Source organism: Sminthopsis crassicaudata, chromosome X (assembly GCF_048593235.1).
Source record: "Sminthopsis crassicaudata isolate SCR6 chromosome X, ASM4859323v1, whole genome shotgun sequence".
NCBI lineage: Eukaryota > Metazoa > Chordata > Mammalia > Dasyuromorphia > Dasyuridae > Sminthopsis > Sminthopsis crassicaudata.
The window spans coordinates 62,897,739-62,915,705 of NC_133623.1; the positions used below are offsets into that span (position 1 = coordinate 62,897,739).

The window sequence follows — 17,967 nt, forward strand, 5'->3', positions numbered from 1 at the left end:
AAAAAATAGAAAAAAGTTAGTAAAACTAAGAGCTAGAGTTTTTCTTTGAAAATACTAATAAAAAAGGACAAATTATTAGCTAATATAAATAAAAAGAGGAAAACCAAATTCCCCAAACCAAAAAATGAAGAGAATTCATAACAGATGAAGATTAAATTGTTATAAATTTTATATTCAAATACATTTCAGCAAAAGTAAAAACTTAAAAGAAAATAATGGATATTTACAAAAATAAAATAATAGAACAAGAACTTGTCAATTTAAACAATCCATTCACAGAAACAGTAATTAAGCTAGCCATAAATTAACTCCCAAAATGGGAAGGGGGAGAAATCACCCAGATGAACCTCCAAGTAAATTCTATCAAATATTCAAGAATAATTACATTTTTAATATATAAATTGGTTTTTAAAATGGAATGCATCTTACCAAATCCCTCTCTATGAGAAAAATACAACCCTGATGACCAAGTTAGGAGAAATAAACCCATAAAAGTTCCATTAAATTTTTTTTTTGCTGTAAAAATTCTTAATAAAACATTATCAAAGAGACTCTAGCAATAAGTTGATAAAATTATCTAATATGACCAGATCATATCTAAATCACTAGTACAGGGATAGTTCAATAGTAAGAAAAACTGTAAATATAATGGATCGTGAAGACCAGCATGGTATAGTGGGTAGAGTGCCAGCTTTGGAAGCAGGAAGGTTCAGGATCCAATCTTGCCTCTGATATATATTGGCTAAGTAAATCAGTCAACCTTTCAGTCATAGAGGAGTTGTTGATTTGAACTGGTAAAAGGAGATTCCTTCACAAAATTCTTACTCCAATGAAATCCTAGGCCTGGACCAAAAAGTAAAATAATATAATATATGCATATATATTAATAACGAAAATAATCAAGAACCATATGGTTATATTGACAGAAGTAGAAAAAGCCTTTGGAAAAGTATGGCATTCATATATGTCAGAAACAATAAAAAGGATTAGGATAAATGGGCCTTTCCGTAATATGATTAAAAAAAAAAAAAAGTAAGGGCAGCTAGGTAGCGTAGTAGTTAGAACACTAGCCCTGAAAGTCAGGAGGACCTGAGTTCAAATTTGGCTTCAGACACTTAACACTTCCTAGTTGTGTGACCCTGGGCAAGTCACTTAAACCCAGTTGCCTTCCAGGGGGAAAAACAAATAGCTAACTAAAACCAAGACCTAACATTATTTGTGCTAGAGAAATACTAATCATCTTTCCAATAAAACAGGAATAGAGAGAGCAAAGATGTCCATTGTCACTGATGTCATTTGATAATTCTGAAAATTTTAAATAATTGCAGTTTAAAAAAAAAAAGAAATAAAATGAGGGAATACATGTAGGCAAAAAGGAAGCAAAATTATCTATTTGCAAATCAGATAATGGTTTGCTTAGAAAAGCAATTAAAAATTAATATTAAAAAGTCAATTAAAAATGAAACTGTTAACTTCAGTAAAACAACAGGATACAAAATAAACCCACAAAAATCTTTAGTCAGAAAGCACAGCTAGAGGAGGGTTTTTTAAAAGTCTTTTAAAAATCATTCCTAAGCACATAAAATACCTAGCAGTCAGCTTACCAAGACAAAACTCACGAAAAACAACAAAATTCTTAGAAATAAAGGAAGTTTTAAAGAATTCGTTGTTCGTAGTTGGGCCATCTAAATTCACTTACAGATTTGGTCATATATCAATCAAGTTATCTAAAGGTTCATTTATAGAATAGAACAAATAACAGAAAAAAATCCATGAGAGAGTTAGACTCAATGGCTTCTGCTTTCCACTCCAGCTGAAGAGCTACGATTCCATGAAATGTTAAACTCGTCCCCAACAGCTGCAAGTGTGAAACATAAAAGTTTATTTAATCACTCACATATATGAATAAAAGTCCTAGAAAGGACCTAGCATTGCTAGGTCTCAAAATATATTATAAAGCAGTAATCACAAAAAAACTATCTGGAGCTATTTTAAAAATAAAGCGGTTGATCAGTGGAACAGATTTGGCAGGCAAGACCCAAAAGCAATCCAACAGAGTTATCTAGTATTCAATAAACTTAAGGACACCAACTATCACACTAAGAACTCCCTGATTCCTATAAACTACTCAGAAAACTGCACAATGACATGGGAAAAATTAAATTTAGGCCTGCATCTTGAACTTCAAATGGTTTTTGATGTTGTTGAGTTATTTCAGTTGTATCTGATTCTCTGTGACCCTATTTAAAATTTTCTTGGCAAAGATACTGAATTTGTTTACTTTTTCCTTCTCCAGCTCATTTTGCAAATGAGGAAACTGAGGCAAATAGGGTTAGGTGACTTGTCTAGGGTCACACAGCTAGTAGCTGAGACCAGATTTGAACTCAGAAAGATGAATCTTGCTGATTCCAATCTCATTGCTCTATCTGCTGCAACACCTAGCTGCCCTTCAAATGAATACAAAGATCAATTATAATGGTAATTTCATGAAAAAAATCATAGGAGAAAAGGAGAGGAGCTGCCTTATAAACTTTTTCTAGGGGAGAACTAACTAAGCAAAGGTTGAAGGTCATGATAAAAAATAAAGCAGACAGTTGTGACTACATAAACCAAAAGTTTTCACATGAACAAAATCAGTGCTACTAGAATTAGATGTCGAATAATTATTTAGAAAGGGAAGAATAGCTTGTCATTAAATATCTTAAAAGATCTTGAATGTCAGTTCAAAATAAATAGAAAATTGATTCAGATATGCAAGACTGCTCAATCGATAAGTGGCCAAGGGCAGTTGTCAAAAAAAAAAAAAGAAAAGAAAAAGAAAAGAAAAAAGAAAGAAAGAAGAAAGAAAAGAAAAGAAAAGAAAAAGAGAAATGCAAGCTGTCAACAACCATATGGAAGAATGTTCCAATTCACTAATAAGAAAAGTTCAAATTAAAAATGCTCTGAAATTTCACCTCAGACCCAGGTTGGTCAGCTGACAAAAAACAGAAATAGTAAATGTCGGAGAAGGTATGAATTGAGCTAACCATTATGGAAAACAATTTGGAATTATACTAAACAAATCACAAAACTGTCCATATATTTTAACCCACTAATACTACTAGTACTAAGTATATACCCTCAAGTGAATCAAAGATAGAGAAAGGTTATATAAATATATGTGTATATATGTGGTATATATACACATATATTTGAGTTTAAAGCAGTATTCTTGTACCAAGCATTGAAGAGCTGGAAAGGAAATGGGTTTATAAGTATCCATTTGAGAAATGATTAAATAAATTAAGGTATAGGAATGAAATGGAATATTATATCATAAAAATGATCAATATAAAGAATTCAGAGAAACTTGTGTGAACTGATACAGAAGAAAATGAACAGAACCAGGGTTAGAGTTTACAGGATGACTAATATAAATGTAAACAACTTTTAAAGACTTTGGAATAACTGAAGATGACTTCAGAGGATCGATGGTGAAGTTTGTTTCTTGACAGAAAGGTATTGGGTAATTGGTGTGGAATGAGTCATCCATTATGAAATGTGGAATTTGTTTTGTCTATCCACACTTTGGGTTCTGTCAGATACAGGAGTCACTGGAAAATAAATCACATTTTTTAAAAAGAAAAGGAAAAGAAAAGGTTATTAATAAAATAATTTATATCATCTGGGACAGCTAGGTGGCGCAGTGGATAGAGCACCAGCCCTGAAGACAGGAGGACCTGAGTTCAAATGTGGTCTCAGACTTTTAACACTTCCTGGCTGTGTGACCCTGGGCAAGTCACTTAACCCCAGTTGCTTCAGCAAAATACACACACACACACACACACACACACACACACACACACACATATATCACATCTCTTGAAACTTATGTATTTATGCACCTTCCTCCCATCCCACTACATCACAAAGGGACCATTTTGACCAAACTTACAGGTTGTCAGTCAACTATATCAACAGTCAAACTGAGTAGCCTTTGCTCTGTTGTTATGGATTTTGCCTGAGCCAACTGTTAATTCTCTAGATCGACTACACAGACCAGTTGTTTCCATGTGTTCTATAGACAGCTTTAATGACATCCCAGGGCAAATGTGAGGCTCCATGCTTGACTCAACATAGCTACAAATCTTCTTCTCTCCTTTCAATAACAATCAGCATAAAGGAGCTACAAAATACTCTCATGTTTCCAAAACACCAAGGGATACCAGAGAGGTGTTCTTTGTCATTGAGAGAGATGGCACATCGAATTTAGTTTTTCTTCATTCTCTTGTCAGAAATTTAGCTACCAGACGTTAGGAATATCCCAGAAGCCTTCCTGTGAGAGGTGAGGACACAGGTTTTAGATACAGCCACGAAAGAGTGTTTACTTCCTACTTTGATTTCTGAAAGGAGGTAACTCATTTGACCCAGATTCCAATTTTTCTGGCAGAGTTTCTTCAAAGGCCCTTGGATTATTTTTCAGACCCAGTGGAGCAGTCACACCATGTTGTGATTAATGGTTTTTTCCTTAACATTTTTAACACATTCAGGAAGTTGATGAAATTGATGAATAATATATTTAATTTCCACATGAATGACAGAATAGAAAATTTTGGAATTCATATATGTGAGTGATTAAGTAAACTTTTGTGGTTCACACTTGCAGCTGTTGGGGGCAAGTTTAACAGTTCATGGAATCGTAGCTCTCGACCTGGAAGGGAAATCAGAAGCCATTGAGTCTAACTCTCTTTTTGCAGGGGCCCTACGTCAAACATAGGTTTCGAGATCTAGAGCTGGAAGGGACTTTGGAGGCCTTTTAGTCCCATCCCCTCATTTTACATATGAGTAAACTGAGTCCCAGAGGTCAAACAAAGTCAAGTGAATCTTAAGCGTCAGTGGCAGAACTCAAACCAGGTCTTCTGACTCTAGGACCAGTGTGCTTTCCACTACACCATGCTGCCATAATGATATATCATTTAGGCACACGTTCCTGCATGATGTTGTTGGAAACTGTAATGTCCAGGCTAGCTTTCTGGTCTGGAGTCTGAGCTCAAGCTCAGCACACTCTCATTTGAATCTCTCTCAAGTCTCACTTGAATCTGCTTATTTCAAGTCCTCTCAGCTGTTATATACCTTAGTACAATTACATCACTACAGCACACTGAGCATGTGCCAACTGGAGAACCATCGCCTCACCATACTAAGTACTAAGCATATGTGAACTAGAGAACCATCATCTCAACAATCACACTGAATTAACACCATGCTGTAAGTATCTTTGCTTGGAGTATACTTTTCTCAGAGATCCCCAATATAGGAGTTCCTCTACAGGAAACTATACCCTTCACAGCTTATTGAAAGAACTTAGACCCAAGATTATTCTTTTAAAAACAGAAAAAAATAGATTTTATGTCATATTGTTGAATCTGTAACCAAAACTTAGTGGGGATTAAATGGATTGCTGCCATGAACTCATTCCTGTTTGATGTTTTCCTGTTTCTGATCTCTTTAGCTCCTTCTACCTCATAATTTTTATCTGCTCAGTCTCATGTCATTCCAGTTCAGCATTCCTAGAACACAAATCTTCCCAATGCATAGTCTTTAAAAAAAGAAAAAGCTCATGAACGAATACACCTCTCTTTAGATCAAATTTTGCATACCCAAGGACTCTCAGAAATCTTAGATGAAATTCAGCTCAATTTCTAAAACTAGAGATTATACTACTTTTTCCAAAAGAGATGGAAACATCCATTTCTTCACTCCTCCTTCCTCACTCACTCCATTATCTATTACAGGTAACCCAGTGCTTATGCTCTACCTCTAGGCTCAGACAGACTAGATTCAATCTGAGGGATTACCCTAAAAGTTTGGTTCTCTGGCTCATTATAACCCACCCAGAATTTACTCTGGGAAATCTCTAAAAGGAACTTATGTACAGTTTGGGTCAAGATTTCCATAGATATGAGTAGTAGGGTTTTCAGGCCCTATCTAAGCATTTAAAGTAATAAATGGTATTCAGTGCAGGATAGTCTTTCTTTGATACTACATAAAAATCTACAAAATGCCCAAGACTCCTAGGATTCCAAAAAATGAATATAGAAAACTCATCAGGGAACTCTCAAATAATCAACATGACTATTTCCTCTCTGGTGAGACCCATTTTTCCATGACAATGTAGAATACTTAGTCTCTTTGTACTTCCTTGGGGAAAGGTGGTCTTCATTGACTAGGGCTGCCAAGAAATTGGCTCAGCCTGGAGGAGGCAAAATAGACCCTTCTTTGCCAGAACCACCTCTTTCCATGGCCTAAAATAATTTTTCATGGAGGACTCTGAGCTGATTCTTGCCTTTTCCCTTATCGATCGATCACCCACATGGTCCAAGAGGGAGAAAGTCAGGAACAATGTCATTTGTGAACTCTTTCCTCTTAGTTTGAAGAGGAGGAATTTCCTAAGCAGTAGAATCCTAGAATCTGGCCTTCTGGCCAGAAAAGGGAAACTTGAAAGCGGTACAAGCCTGGGAGGTTGTCCTGGGAGTAACCTCAAGTTCAAGACTTGAGAGAAAGGGTATTTCTTGAGCATATGCTTCCTCTAAAAAGATTGCCAACATGAGCTGAAGTTAAAGGAGAAATAGGGAGTTAAAATTATGCTGCGAACATTAAGAAGGCCATGTTTTTCTTCCATTCTATTACAATGAGTTATTCAGACAGTAAAGGTTCTATGGGAAGACATTTGCCAGTCTGGTAGCTCCAAAGTGTCTTTCTGTTTCAAATTAAGTCCAAACCACAAAGTGACACTCCTAGTCTGGGAAGGGCTGTGTAGCACCCAGGCAGAGGAATTTGCCTGAAGGTTAGGGTATTGTCATGTTGGCAAACCCATGTTCATTTCCTTTCTGAAGAGGCTCCAAGCTATAGTGTGTCTAGAGGACTCTTGAATATTATGAAAAAAAAGTGGGATCTACCGTAGAGAGAAAAGAATTGTGTTGTTATGGACTTCTGAGAGTCCCATTTTTTTTGGATATATATGAGTTTTAGAGTCCATTGTATTTTGTTCATTTTACATAGAATGAAACAAAGGCTGTACTATAGCAAATACTATTTATTATCTTCAGTGTTTATATGGGAGCTGGGGACCTTGTTACCCATATATGTGGAAACCTAAACAAATCAACTCTTTGGAGAGATTTTCCCGAGTAAATTCTGAGTGGGAGCATAAGGAGCCTAAGAGGATGATCTTTTTACGGTAGCCCTAAAAATTGAATTTGATCGGTAGGAGCCCAGAGCCAAAGGTTCTTGGGCCATGAGTCACTGTGAAAATGCTCACTTTTTCTATCACATGCTGTCCAAGATGGGCATATAGGATCTACCCGAATAATTTCTCTAGACCATCAGGCCCCAAATTGTCAGATCTCAGCAGCATTTCATTAGTAATTCAGTTCAACAACTATGTACCAAACAATAAAGAGGTACATGGTGGGTATGAGCAGGCTACAACGTATCACAAAAGACATACAAAGAACAAAGAGTAAAAGGTGCCATCGAGAAATATATTGTCAAAAAATAAGATCGTCTGGCTATGTGATGAGAAGGGAACTAACTACTGAACAACCCATATGTTCCACTGGTATTCTCCTAATGCTAGAAGAAATCAAGGCAGGCCCACAACACGTTAGGTGAACTCATTGTTACACATTTATGAGAGAGCAAGGGCGACAGTCAGCCAAGATGGTCATACACAGCTGGAGTGGGATTTACATTATTGTACCAACTAAGGCTCGAGTTTCACTGTGAGGACTTTTTTGCCACCTTTGTTCCAGACGAATTTTCTCCCCAAACTGACCCAAGTTGGCTCAATAAATTGAGTGGGGAAAAGGTTAGGAAATGTATGTGGTCTATTTACAGGCTCTCTTCCTCATTAAGGAAGGCCCAATATTGTTTTCAAAGACAAAGTTCCAAGGAACTCAGACATTAAAAGTAATCTAATTGAGATACTCTTAGTGAGAATAGGTTTCATGGTCTTTGAGGAATAAGTAGTAGTCAGCAATGAAGGAGACAGACAAAAATAAAGATATAGAAAGTGTGTGTGTTGTGTGTTTGTGTGTGTGTGTGTGTGTGAAAGAGAGAGAGACAGACAGACAGACAGACAAATACACTGAGATTGACGAAGAGAGAGAGAGACCAAGAAACATACACACACACACACACACACACACACACACACAGAATTTATGTGGAAAATACTGTTAATCACTACAGATACAAATAAAAATCACAACAGTTCCTGCCTTCAAAGAGCTTACATTCTACTGCAAGATTGGGAAGGGAGAAAACTTTTACCTTTCCACCCCAACTCCCAATCATTGCCCTCTCTTTTCTAACTGTCTTTTTCTAAAGTGAGTAAGAGTTCCCACAAGTTTGCTCTGCCTCTCCCCAGGCTAGAAGCATCTGTCACTGACTGTATCAGCACCAAGTTTACTGGCAACAGGCATCCAAAAGGCAGATGTGACAGGCAACCAAAAGACAGCCAGCTATTCAAACTGCTTTGTGAGACAAACTTAAGATAAGAAGTAGGGATTTTCTCAGGCTCACAGCTGCTGGGATTTATGGTGTGAAGTGTTATACACAGAGTCCATTGTTTTCTTGGGGTCTTATAGATCAGTGTGGAATAAACTGATATGGGGGGAACTAATAGGAGCTCAAGAGAACCCAGATGTGAAAATGAAATGCTAAGGATGATGACTTTGGGCGGTCAGAACCGCTGCTGAGGCTATTGGTCTGGTCACTGGAAATAAAAAGACTAGTAGGAGGAAAAGGAGGCAGCAGACTCAGCCCATAATTCCTGCTGGCCTTCACGAGAAAGGAAACATATTAGTTGAAAGTGAGCCTCCTATCCCCAGGACTGCTTAAATATGGCTGTTTCTGGCTTAAGCCAAAATAATAGTTTGAGATCTTAGGACCTAACCCTTCACAGCTCTCTCCTTCAGTTTTTCCATCCACAGAAGATTGAGGAGGGGAGAATATGGAGGCGGGGTAGAATGCTTATGAGCCAAATCTCCTCATGGAAATGTTAGATTTAGCATGTGGGTCAATAATACGAAAGACAGCATGTCATACTGGATAGAGAGCTAGTCTCAGAGTTGGGAATTCAAGTTTCTGTTACATGTTGTTCAGTCATTTTTCAGTCATGTCTGACTCTGCAATGCAGTGCTCTTCAAACTTTTTAACTAGGGGGCCAGTTCCCTGTCCCTCAGACGGTGGGAGGGCCGGACTATAGTAAACACAAAAGCTCACACTCTGTCTCTGCCCCTCAGCCCATTTGCCATAACCCAGCTGGCTGCATAAACGTGCTCAGCAGGCCGTAGTTTTAGAACCCCTGCTGTAACCCATTTGGGGTTTTCTTGGCAGAGATACTGGAGTGGTTTGCCATTTCGTTCTCCAGTTTGTTTTTAAAACGAGGAAACTGAGGCAAACAGAGTTAAGTGACTTGCCCAGGGTCACATAGCTAATTTCTTTCTTTCTTTCTTTCTTTCTTTCTTTCTTTCTTTCTTTCTTTCTTTCTTTCTTTCTTTCTTTCTTTCTTTCTTTCTTTCTTTCTTTCTTTCTTTCTTTCTTTCTTTCTTTCTTTCTTTCTTTCTTTCTTTTTTGTACATATAGGTTCTTTGACTTCATGTTTATTGCTTTTTTATCTCTTTTGGAATAGTAGTATAGTAATATGAGGTCAAAGGGTACGGCTTTTTTTGTACATATAGATTTTTTGCCTTTATGTTTATTGCTTTTTTATCTCTTTTGGAATATATACCTAGTAGTAGTAGTAATATGAGGTCAAAGGGTATGGCTTTTTATTGAAACTTTTTATTTTCAAAACATATAAAAAGATAATTTTTCATCACTGACCTTTACAAAACCTTGCGTTCCAATTTCCCTCCCCCTGTCCTCTATCCCCTCCTCAAGATGGTAAAAGTGATCCAATATATGTTAAACATATATGTAAATTCAATATAGGCATACATACTTATACAATAATCTTGCTGCACAAGAAAAATCAAATCAAACAGGAAAAAAATAAGAAGGAAAATAAAATTCAAGCAAACAACAAAAGAAGTGAAAATGCTGTGTTGTGATCCATACTCAGTTCCCACAATCCTCTCTTTGGGTGTAGATGGCTCTCTTCATCACAAGACCATTGGGACTGGCCTGAATCTAAGCTAATTTCTAAACTACATTAGATTTTGAACTCAGGTCTTTCTGACATCAGGACTGGTGGCTCTATCCACCGAGCCACTTGGCTGCCCCATACTCCATAGTATACTATTTCTGTATACCTGGCCAATTCATTTAACTTCTCAGTCCTGCCTCAGGCCATTCTTTAAATCTGTAAAATGAAAAGCGACATGGATAGGAGTTTCCACACAGGCTGTTCCTGGAATTAGCAACAATGATGGAATTAGCTACAACAACAACAACAACAACAACAACAACAACAACAACAAAAAGACATAGTCTCAGGTGAAAGAGGTCAAGGAAATATTAAAAAGAGTGTCTCGGAAAGAGTTTAGCAACCATGTCTGTTGAAATTACATTTACATATTTGGTTTAGACCACTTAATTGTGTTTCTATTGATTCATGTCTGGTGTCAGACAATCTGGAGTCCCTGTTGAAGTGAAGCATGCGAAGATCATTTGTGTACATGGACCTTCAAGGCTTTGTCTCTAGGAGCATGACAGATTGGGTACTGTTCAAGGAAGTTGTCTTCAGGGTGCAATGCAAACCTTTTTGTGGAACCTAAAAAGCATGACGCAAGAGGGGCACAAATGTTTAACATATTGGGTGGAGAAACGGAAAGACTCACAGATTCCTCCTGGGAAATAAGACCCATTATATCCACCATCCTACTCATGTGGTAGCCTCACCACAGGAGTAGATGGATGGGCAAAATTGAATTCTGCCCAGAAACTCGTATTTCATAAGCGGAAATCATTCGTGAAACCCCAAGAATGGAAAATGGATCTGTAACATCAAATTAAAATCAGAAGACACACATTCTGAATGGCCCACAACACAGAAGACTAGGTTCCTTATACAAGTGTAAAGAAAAATATGTTTATTTGCTAACCAAGGAAAACTGGAATTTGAAAGCATCAAGGGAACTAGGAGAAAAGGTAGAGTAGCAATAAGTAGACCTGCCATCCAACGTTCAGTGAGTCGTTGACTAGAATGATATGTCTGAATTTCCAGAGCTTAAGAGGGAGGGGAAGATTTGGGACTCCTCTGTAGTATTTAGAATCAAAAGGAGCAGCTTAGACATAACTTTGCCTGGTCCTCTAATTTTACAGATGAAGAAACTGAGGATCGAAGAGACTAAGTGTCTTATCTAAAGTCACATAGGTAGCCAGCAGCAAAACCTGGAATCAAAGCCAGGCCGTACTACTTCAATCTACTTCCAAGTATTCCCACTACCAAGGGGATGGGGAAGGGAAGAAGGCAGGTCAAGGTAGAGAGGAGGGAAGAGGAGAAAAACTAGATCAAGCTGGAGAGAAGGCGAGAAGAGAGAAGTACAGAGAGGAGAAAGGAAAGTGAAGATCTGGAAATACTTGGAGAGGAGGGGAAGGTGGGATGGAGACGAGGATGGAGGCAAGAGGTTGGTGCAAGAGAGTGATGATGAGTATTCCAAAATGGGTTTCATGCTCTCAGGAGAAATGGAAAACCAGTGAACATAAGCAGCATCCCACAGAAATGCAAGTGACCCCAGTGTTTTATGAGGCCCCACAAATTCAGAATTAGGGTCCTCATATGGGTCCTTAAAAAGCGAAATGCACTCAACACAAAGGCCAGCCAACATCTGGAATCCATTTAACCAAAGGTGAATGTAAAGGTGTTGTTGGAGACCAGAGAGCTAAAGGGAAGTACAGAGAACCCCCAAGAGATCGGCAGAAAGGATACATACAATTAACTGTATCGTTGGATTTCTGCTTATGGATCAGTTTCTTTGCCTGTATTGAGATGTGGAAGGAATATTGTCCAATGACTGGATAATAAAGCTCTAAGCAGAGGGAGTATCTCGCTTATGAAAAAACCGTTGGCCCTTTCCCATCTTCACGAAGGGGATGCCAGATCCACATCTGGTAAGTTCATAGTTTATTCATTAAGTTGTTTTCATTATATGTTCTATTTATTCACAACTATGGATGCTTGGGTTATATTGTAAGGTTTTGTAATAAAAAACGGACTCGATATAGATTATGCATATGTATCTATGTATGTGGATGTAGATATATAATTTTTTTCAGTATGATCTAGCAAGATTTCAGCTGTCTTACTGAAATCTACTTAGAAAACTTATTGCGTGGAAAGGGTGGGTTATATATATCTCATTGTTCACATGCTTTAAAAAGTCAAATAAATTGAACATTTCTAACTAAATCCAATTCTGTTTTAAATGTATAAAAGAAGTCATTATTAAAGTCACTTCTTGATTATTGGGTGATGTAAAGAATGATATAAAATGAATAATTATGCCTTTTGAAAAATTAATCTTGATTATTACAAATAAGCTTACCTAAAGTCACATTCACCTGACCTCAAACCAGGATTCTGAGATTTTTTTAAAAAGTTGTTGGGTGGGGAGGAGGAGGTGGAAGAGAATAACAGGAAAGATGCATGATGGCCTATTTTACTGTATCTTACAGATCTATCCTCTAATGATGACGTTTCCCATATAACTTCTTTCTTTGGGGGAGAGGAAAGGATGGAAGAAAATGAAGAATCAGAGCCGTTAATACATTGAGACACTCTCTTTCCACTGTTCCTTGCTACCTTTCTCTCTACTGGCTCCCAAGCCTAAGGGATAAGGCCCTGTTTCTCCTCCCAATGGAGCCACTCTGAACCATTTGAAATGCTGGGTTTTCCCCTCTCTGTGTAATTTCTTGTGATAAAGCACTTAAAAATCTCAACGGCCTCCTCCCCCATAGCTCCTATGGAAAGAGCTTTGGCTTTGAAGTCCCAATCCCCAGGCTCTCATTCTGCTTCTTAAGCTGTGATCCCATCTATGACTCTGGACAAGACACCTTGTCTCTGTGGACCTCATTTCTTCATCTGTAAAATAACTAAATGGCTAAATTAAACCAAAATGGCCTCTCAGGTCCCTGCCAGTTCTTCCTCTCTAATCCATGTAGTAACCCTGTAATCAGTACTTGGGGATGGGGAGGGGTAGGGGACCATGAATTTGATAGCATTAAAACCACATTGCTGAAGGAGCCCCCTAGTCAATGTTTTGTCTGTAAAATATATAAAAGGATTGCTTTGTTCTCCTTGGTAAATCCACTTCCTTGCTACCAAGTAATGAAGCAAAGACACGGAAAAGGGAGATTTCCCATAAAAAATTACATCTTTGTGAGACACAGGATTAATTTGTAGGATCCCGCTTCCTCCAAGGCCCATAGCCTTGCTGGAAGAGGCCCCCAGTCCCCAGATCTGCCATGCCAAATGTTGCCATGACTTTTCTGTAAATATCGCATCCTTCTGCTCAAGGGCAGCATGCATTAGACAAGGCCCTATGCTCTGCTGAGTAAAGACATCTTATCTATGGAGCGCCTGTGTCCATGTCTTCGTTTGTTAACATGTGTGGGTTTCCTTTTGGGGCTGCCCTGAGCTTGCTCTGTGAGAAAAAGAATGACTAGTTAGCCAGGATGTCTTTCACCAAACTCCCAAGACGTGTATCATTTCCTAGGCCAGACCTCTCCTTGTTTTTCCCGATCCTGAACAAAATTAGTCAGCGGATTGATTAAGTACCCTAGTCCTGCCTCCTTATCAAGGAGACAAATGGAGAAAAGTCGGTGCAAATGGCAGAAGGTACTCTAGCCACCGGTTGGAAAAGCAGTACAATCCATAGTACCTCGGCCGTACCACTATGTGGCAAATAGATGACATCCGGAAACTGACACATTTATTAGTGGGACCCAACGGGACAAAATGCCCAGACTAAATCTATGAATACCACACCTTTGTGTTGGTTTATGTTCTCTCTCTGTCTCTTTGCATCAATCAGGTGGCTGGTTATTCCCTCGCAAAGTATTAACCCTGCTTTGGAGTAAATTCTAAAATAAATACAGATCACTGAAATAAATCCTTGCTCCAAAGAAGTTCGTTTCTATTAGTCTGCAGAACACTCTGTGATATTGATGCTGGGTGAAAAATGGCCTTTTCTAAAATGCAAGCAATGGGTTTTCTGAATGTACCATCCCGAAAAAAACCCCATGTAGTTTAAGGAAAGATGATCTCTTTGCCCAGATCTAAGGTTTTAAGGCTTTAGACTTCTCTATTTTATTTTCTCTCTCTCTCTCTCTTTGTCTCTCTTTCTGTGATTTGTAGCCTATATTGAAGATCTCACAAGATGCGTTGAGCAAAGCAGAAGACTTATTATCGTGCTTACTCCGGACTATGTTCTCAGGAGGGGATGGAGTATTTTTGAGCTGGAGACCAGGCTCCATAGCATGTTGGTCAGTGGAGAAATCAAAGTCATCTGGATCGAGTGCACGGAATTAAAAGAGAAGGTGAACTGCCGTGAGGTGGAACTGCTGAAGAGAAACATCAAGCTTCTGTCCCTGGTCAAGTGGAAAGGCACCCAGAGCAGCAAACTGAATTCGAAGTTTTGGAAGCACTTGGTGTATGAGATGCCCATCAAGAAAAAAGTGACACTGTCCCGCCGCCAAGTCCTGGACTCAGCGGAACAAGGCCTTTTCGGAGAGCTGCAGACCGCACCCTCGATTGCCGTCACCAGCACCTCGGCTGCTCTGGTAGCCTCTCAGGCCGATCTGAGCGATTTCCACCAAACAGATTCGATGCCAATGAGACACTGTTGCAGAAGTTATAATTACGAGATGCCGACGTCCTCTTTGCCGATGGCTTCTCTAGGGTCCCACCACCACACATACTGCAACATACCCTTGACACTGCTCAACGGACAACTACCTCTAAATAACGCCGCAAAGAATGCTCCCGAATTTCACAGGAACAGCCCTCTGCTGCCTTTGTCATCCAAGGAGCTCAGCTTCACCAGCGATATTTGGTAGAGACGGTCTGAAATCTTCAGAGCCGCTAAGTCAGCATCCCCAAAGGCCTGAGTTTTGTACTAACCATTTAAGATTCTACCAAGAGTGCTTAAAAGTTGATGGAGGAAATGACACTGTTTTTCTTTTTTTAGTACTCAATTATTTTTGTTTACAGTTTTGCAATATCGAAGACACAAAAAGAGAACACATGGAGAATCTTCTTTTATAATATGGTACTAAGTTTAGCTAGCCTATAATGACTTTTTTTCTTGAAAAAAAAAAACAAAAACAAAAAACTCCCATTGTCTTAGGGTAGATTTTTACATCCCACAGATAGATGATCTTAGCTGACTGGTGTTTCTGTACTCATATTTCAGAATTTCAAATCTAGAAAACTAGAGACTTGATTACAGTTTGGAAATCCTAAACTTAAGTTTAAGGAGGAAACAACTTTTACAGTGTAAATGAATGTGGAATTTGCCTTAGGGAAAGGGCAGAGTACCCCTATTTGTAATCATAGCTAGCAGTTTTTAGGGGATGACTTAACCGAGGAGCTGGAACTGAGGGTAGTGGTGGTGGAAAGTGAATGAAGACTGGAGAGAGCATCAATATCATGCACAACTGCTGCAAGATTGATCAAGAACTCATGACAACAGCATTTTGTTTTATTAAGCAAGCACATCTTTAGAAAAAGCTGAGAGTCAGCTAAACAAAGGGAAAGATAGCTGTTGACTCTCCTGGATTAATTTTCAACAGCCCGTGGAACTTCTTTCACGAGTTTTGCAACTTCTGAAAGACCTTTGTAGAAGTATTTCAAACGCAGATTTTTTTTTAAATTTCCTAACAAGTTCACATTTGGATTCCTTTATTATTATTATTAATTAAGATTTCTTGACCTGTTGTCAGATTTGTATACTGATAGGATTTTCTTCCTATTTCAGCATCAATGGAATTTCCATTTAAATACACATTTGACTGAGAATGTCACCTATTAAAAAAAAAATAAAAAAATAAAAAAAAAAAGAAGAAGAAGAAGAAGAAATATTCACAGCAGTATTCACAGATGAAGTTACCAGACGATTCAAGTTTCTTAGTCATAGGGCAGCAATTGCCAGGAAAATCATCAGAAATATAGCTATGAAACAAACTCTTCTGGTAAGATTTAAAGGCTTCTGTCAAAGGATATCAATTCTTGATCCTATCATCAGTCCGCTTGGGAGACTGGGATCCTCAAACAGAAAGACCAGGGCATATGTCAAGTGCCAAGTGCAAGACTCCACACATTCGCAGTAATTACAGATTTGCAATAGGTGGAGTGGCCCTGTTTGTCTATTGAGCATCACTCCTCCTTGAAGTTCATCATATTTTGCCCTCCCCACTCACAGTTGCCTGTGGGGGTCAATCCTGATTCCAGATCAACTTGGACATTTAGCAGATGGTACTTAACTGTGCACCAGGGTGAGCAAACCAAAATGATGTACTCACGGTACAGCAGAATTCCAAATTGGCCTGGTGCTCTTAATTGTGCTCGTAATTGTGAAATACATTTGTGCAATCATTTACCAACCAATGGATTTTGGTTGTTTCCTTAGTCCTCTTCTCTTGATCACAATGTAAGCCATTGGTTTGTTCTAGGTATCCATTAATCTATAGTCATTCAACCAGTTCTTTATTGCCAAATGTAGTGTGTGGAAGCTTAGTTGTCAGTTGTGGGGGGTACAGACTTACTCCCTCAGTTAAGTTCCCTCACGTACGTGTTTCATAGATATAGTCGTTCCATTGAGAACAGTGACTTTGGCCTCCATTCTAACTGTATGTATGTATTTCCAAACAGAAATTGACAAACTCTACTCTGTTTTCTACGTGTTACAGACTTTGTGTTTATGCTGGGTATGTTCGTTAATGCAATGTGTAACTAAAATAATATTTGCATGAAGTGAGCTGCATATGTTTCAAGTGACAAGTTGTGATTTCATTATTTTGCTTCCACATGATTCTAAATCTGATTACTCCACAGAGGATGTTCAGTGATATTTTTAAACTATTAGTTCTGTAACGTGCATGCCTGTTCTAAAAACCTATTGCGGGTCTCTCTGTTTCCTTAATTTATGATGATTAAATGTGGGTAACTGTTGGAACTGGCTGGTCACCACGGATCTTTTTACTAGCAGCAAGTATCTGAAAACAGCATTGTTTGCACTAGTGTGTGAACACACATACACAAAGCTTTTCCATAATTTTCCAGAAACAACATACACAATATTTCTCTATGGATTTTTCTCTATAGGACAAATCAACATCTGATTGTTAATTGAGATTTTTTAAGACTCCATCCATAAAGAGATGAAAAACATAGCTAATTTCAATTCTGGATAAATCTGGGTAAATAATTGGTAAAATAACTATCTGGATAATTGGTTCCCATATCAGTCGACAACATTATTTTTTCTTGGGGTAAAGGGAGACATTATAAAAATGACTGATGAAATAAGTTAGCAATGCAGTATGGCTTTGGAAGCATCGGAAATCAAAATCATACTGGGAAGGTACTTCACCCAGTCTGAAAGCAGTGTGTAAAAAGGGAAGTCCAATTCAATGCTTGAAGTTAGGTGGGAAAAGGAAAGGAAGAGGAGTGGTTTGTTTACCATTTATTTCTAGTGGCAAAATAGAAAAGTAAGATGTTAAGGCCTAGAAAGCTTGAGTGATTTGCCTAAGACCACAGTAGGATCATGCTATCATTTGGAGAAAGATTCCCTGGGGCACTCTACCAAAGACCTCCTTCCAGGCTGCTGTGAACCCCATTAATAACCACTCTTTGAACCCTGTCATTCAACCAGTTCTGGATTCTTCAGACTGGACAATTATCTAACCCGCCTCTCTTCACACTGTTAGTCTTCCACATTTCCCTGATCTATCAGTCTAGTAATCCTGAGGGGGAAAAAA

General features: G+C 38.4%; 1 protein-coding gene across 2 annotated transcripts in view; it reads left to right on the forward strand.

Moving 5' to 3' along the window:
• The window catches only part of IL1RAPL2 (interleukin 1 receptor accessory protein like 2), a 945,856-nt gene extending 928,712 nt beyond the window's left edge, over positions 1–17,144 (forward strand). For both annotated transcript variants that reach the window (XM_074277659.1, XM_074277660.1), the window contains one exon: positions 14,345–17,144. In XM_074277659.1, the coding sequence (XP_074133760.1) occupies positions 14,345–15,045 (701 nt within the window). In that variant the 3' untranslated portion in view covers positions 15,046–17,144. The remainder of the gene's footprint in view (positions 1–14,344) is intronic.
• The last annotated feature ends 823 nt before the right edge of the window (positions 17,145–17,967 follow it).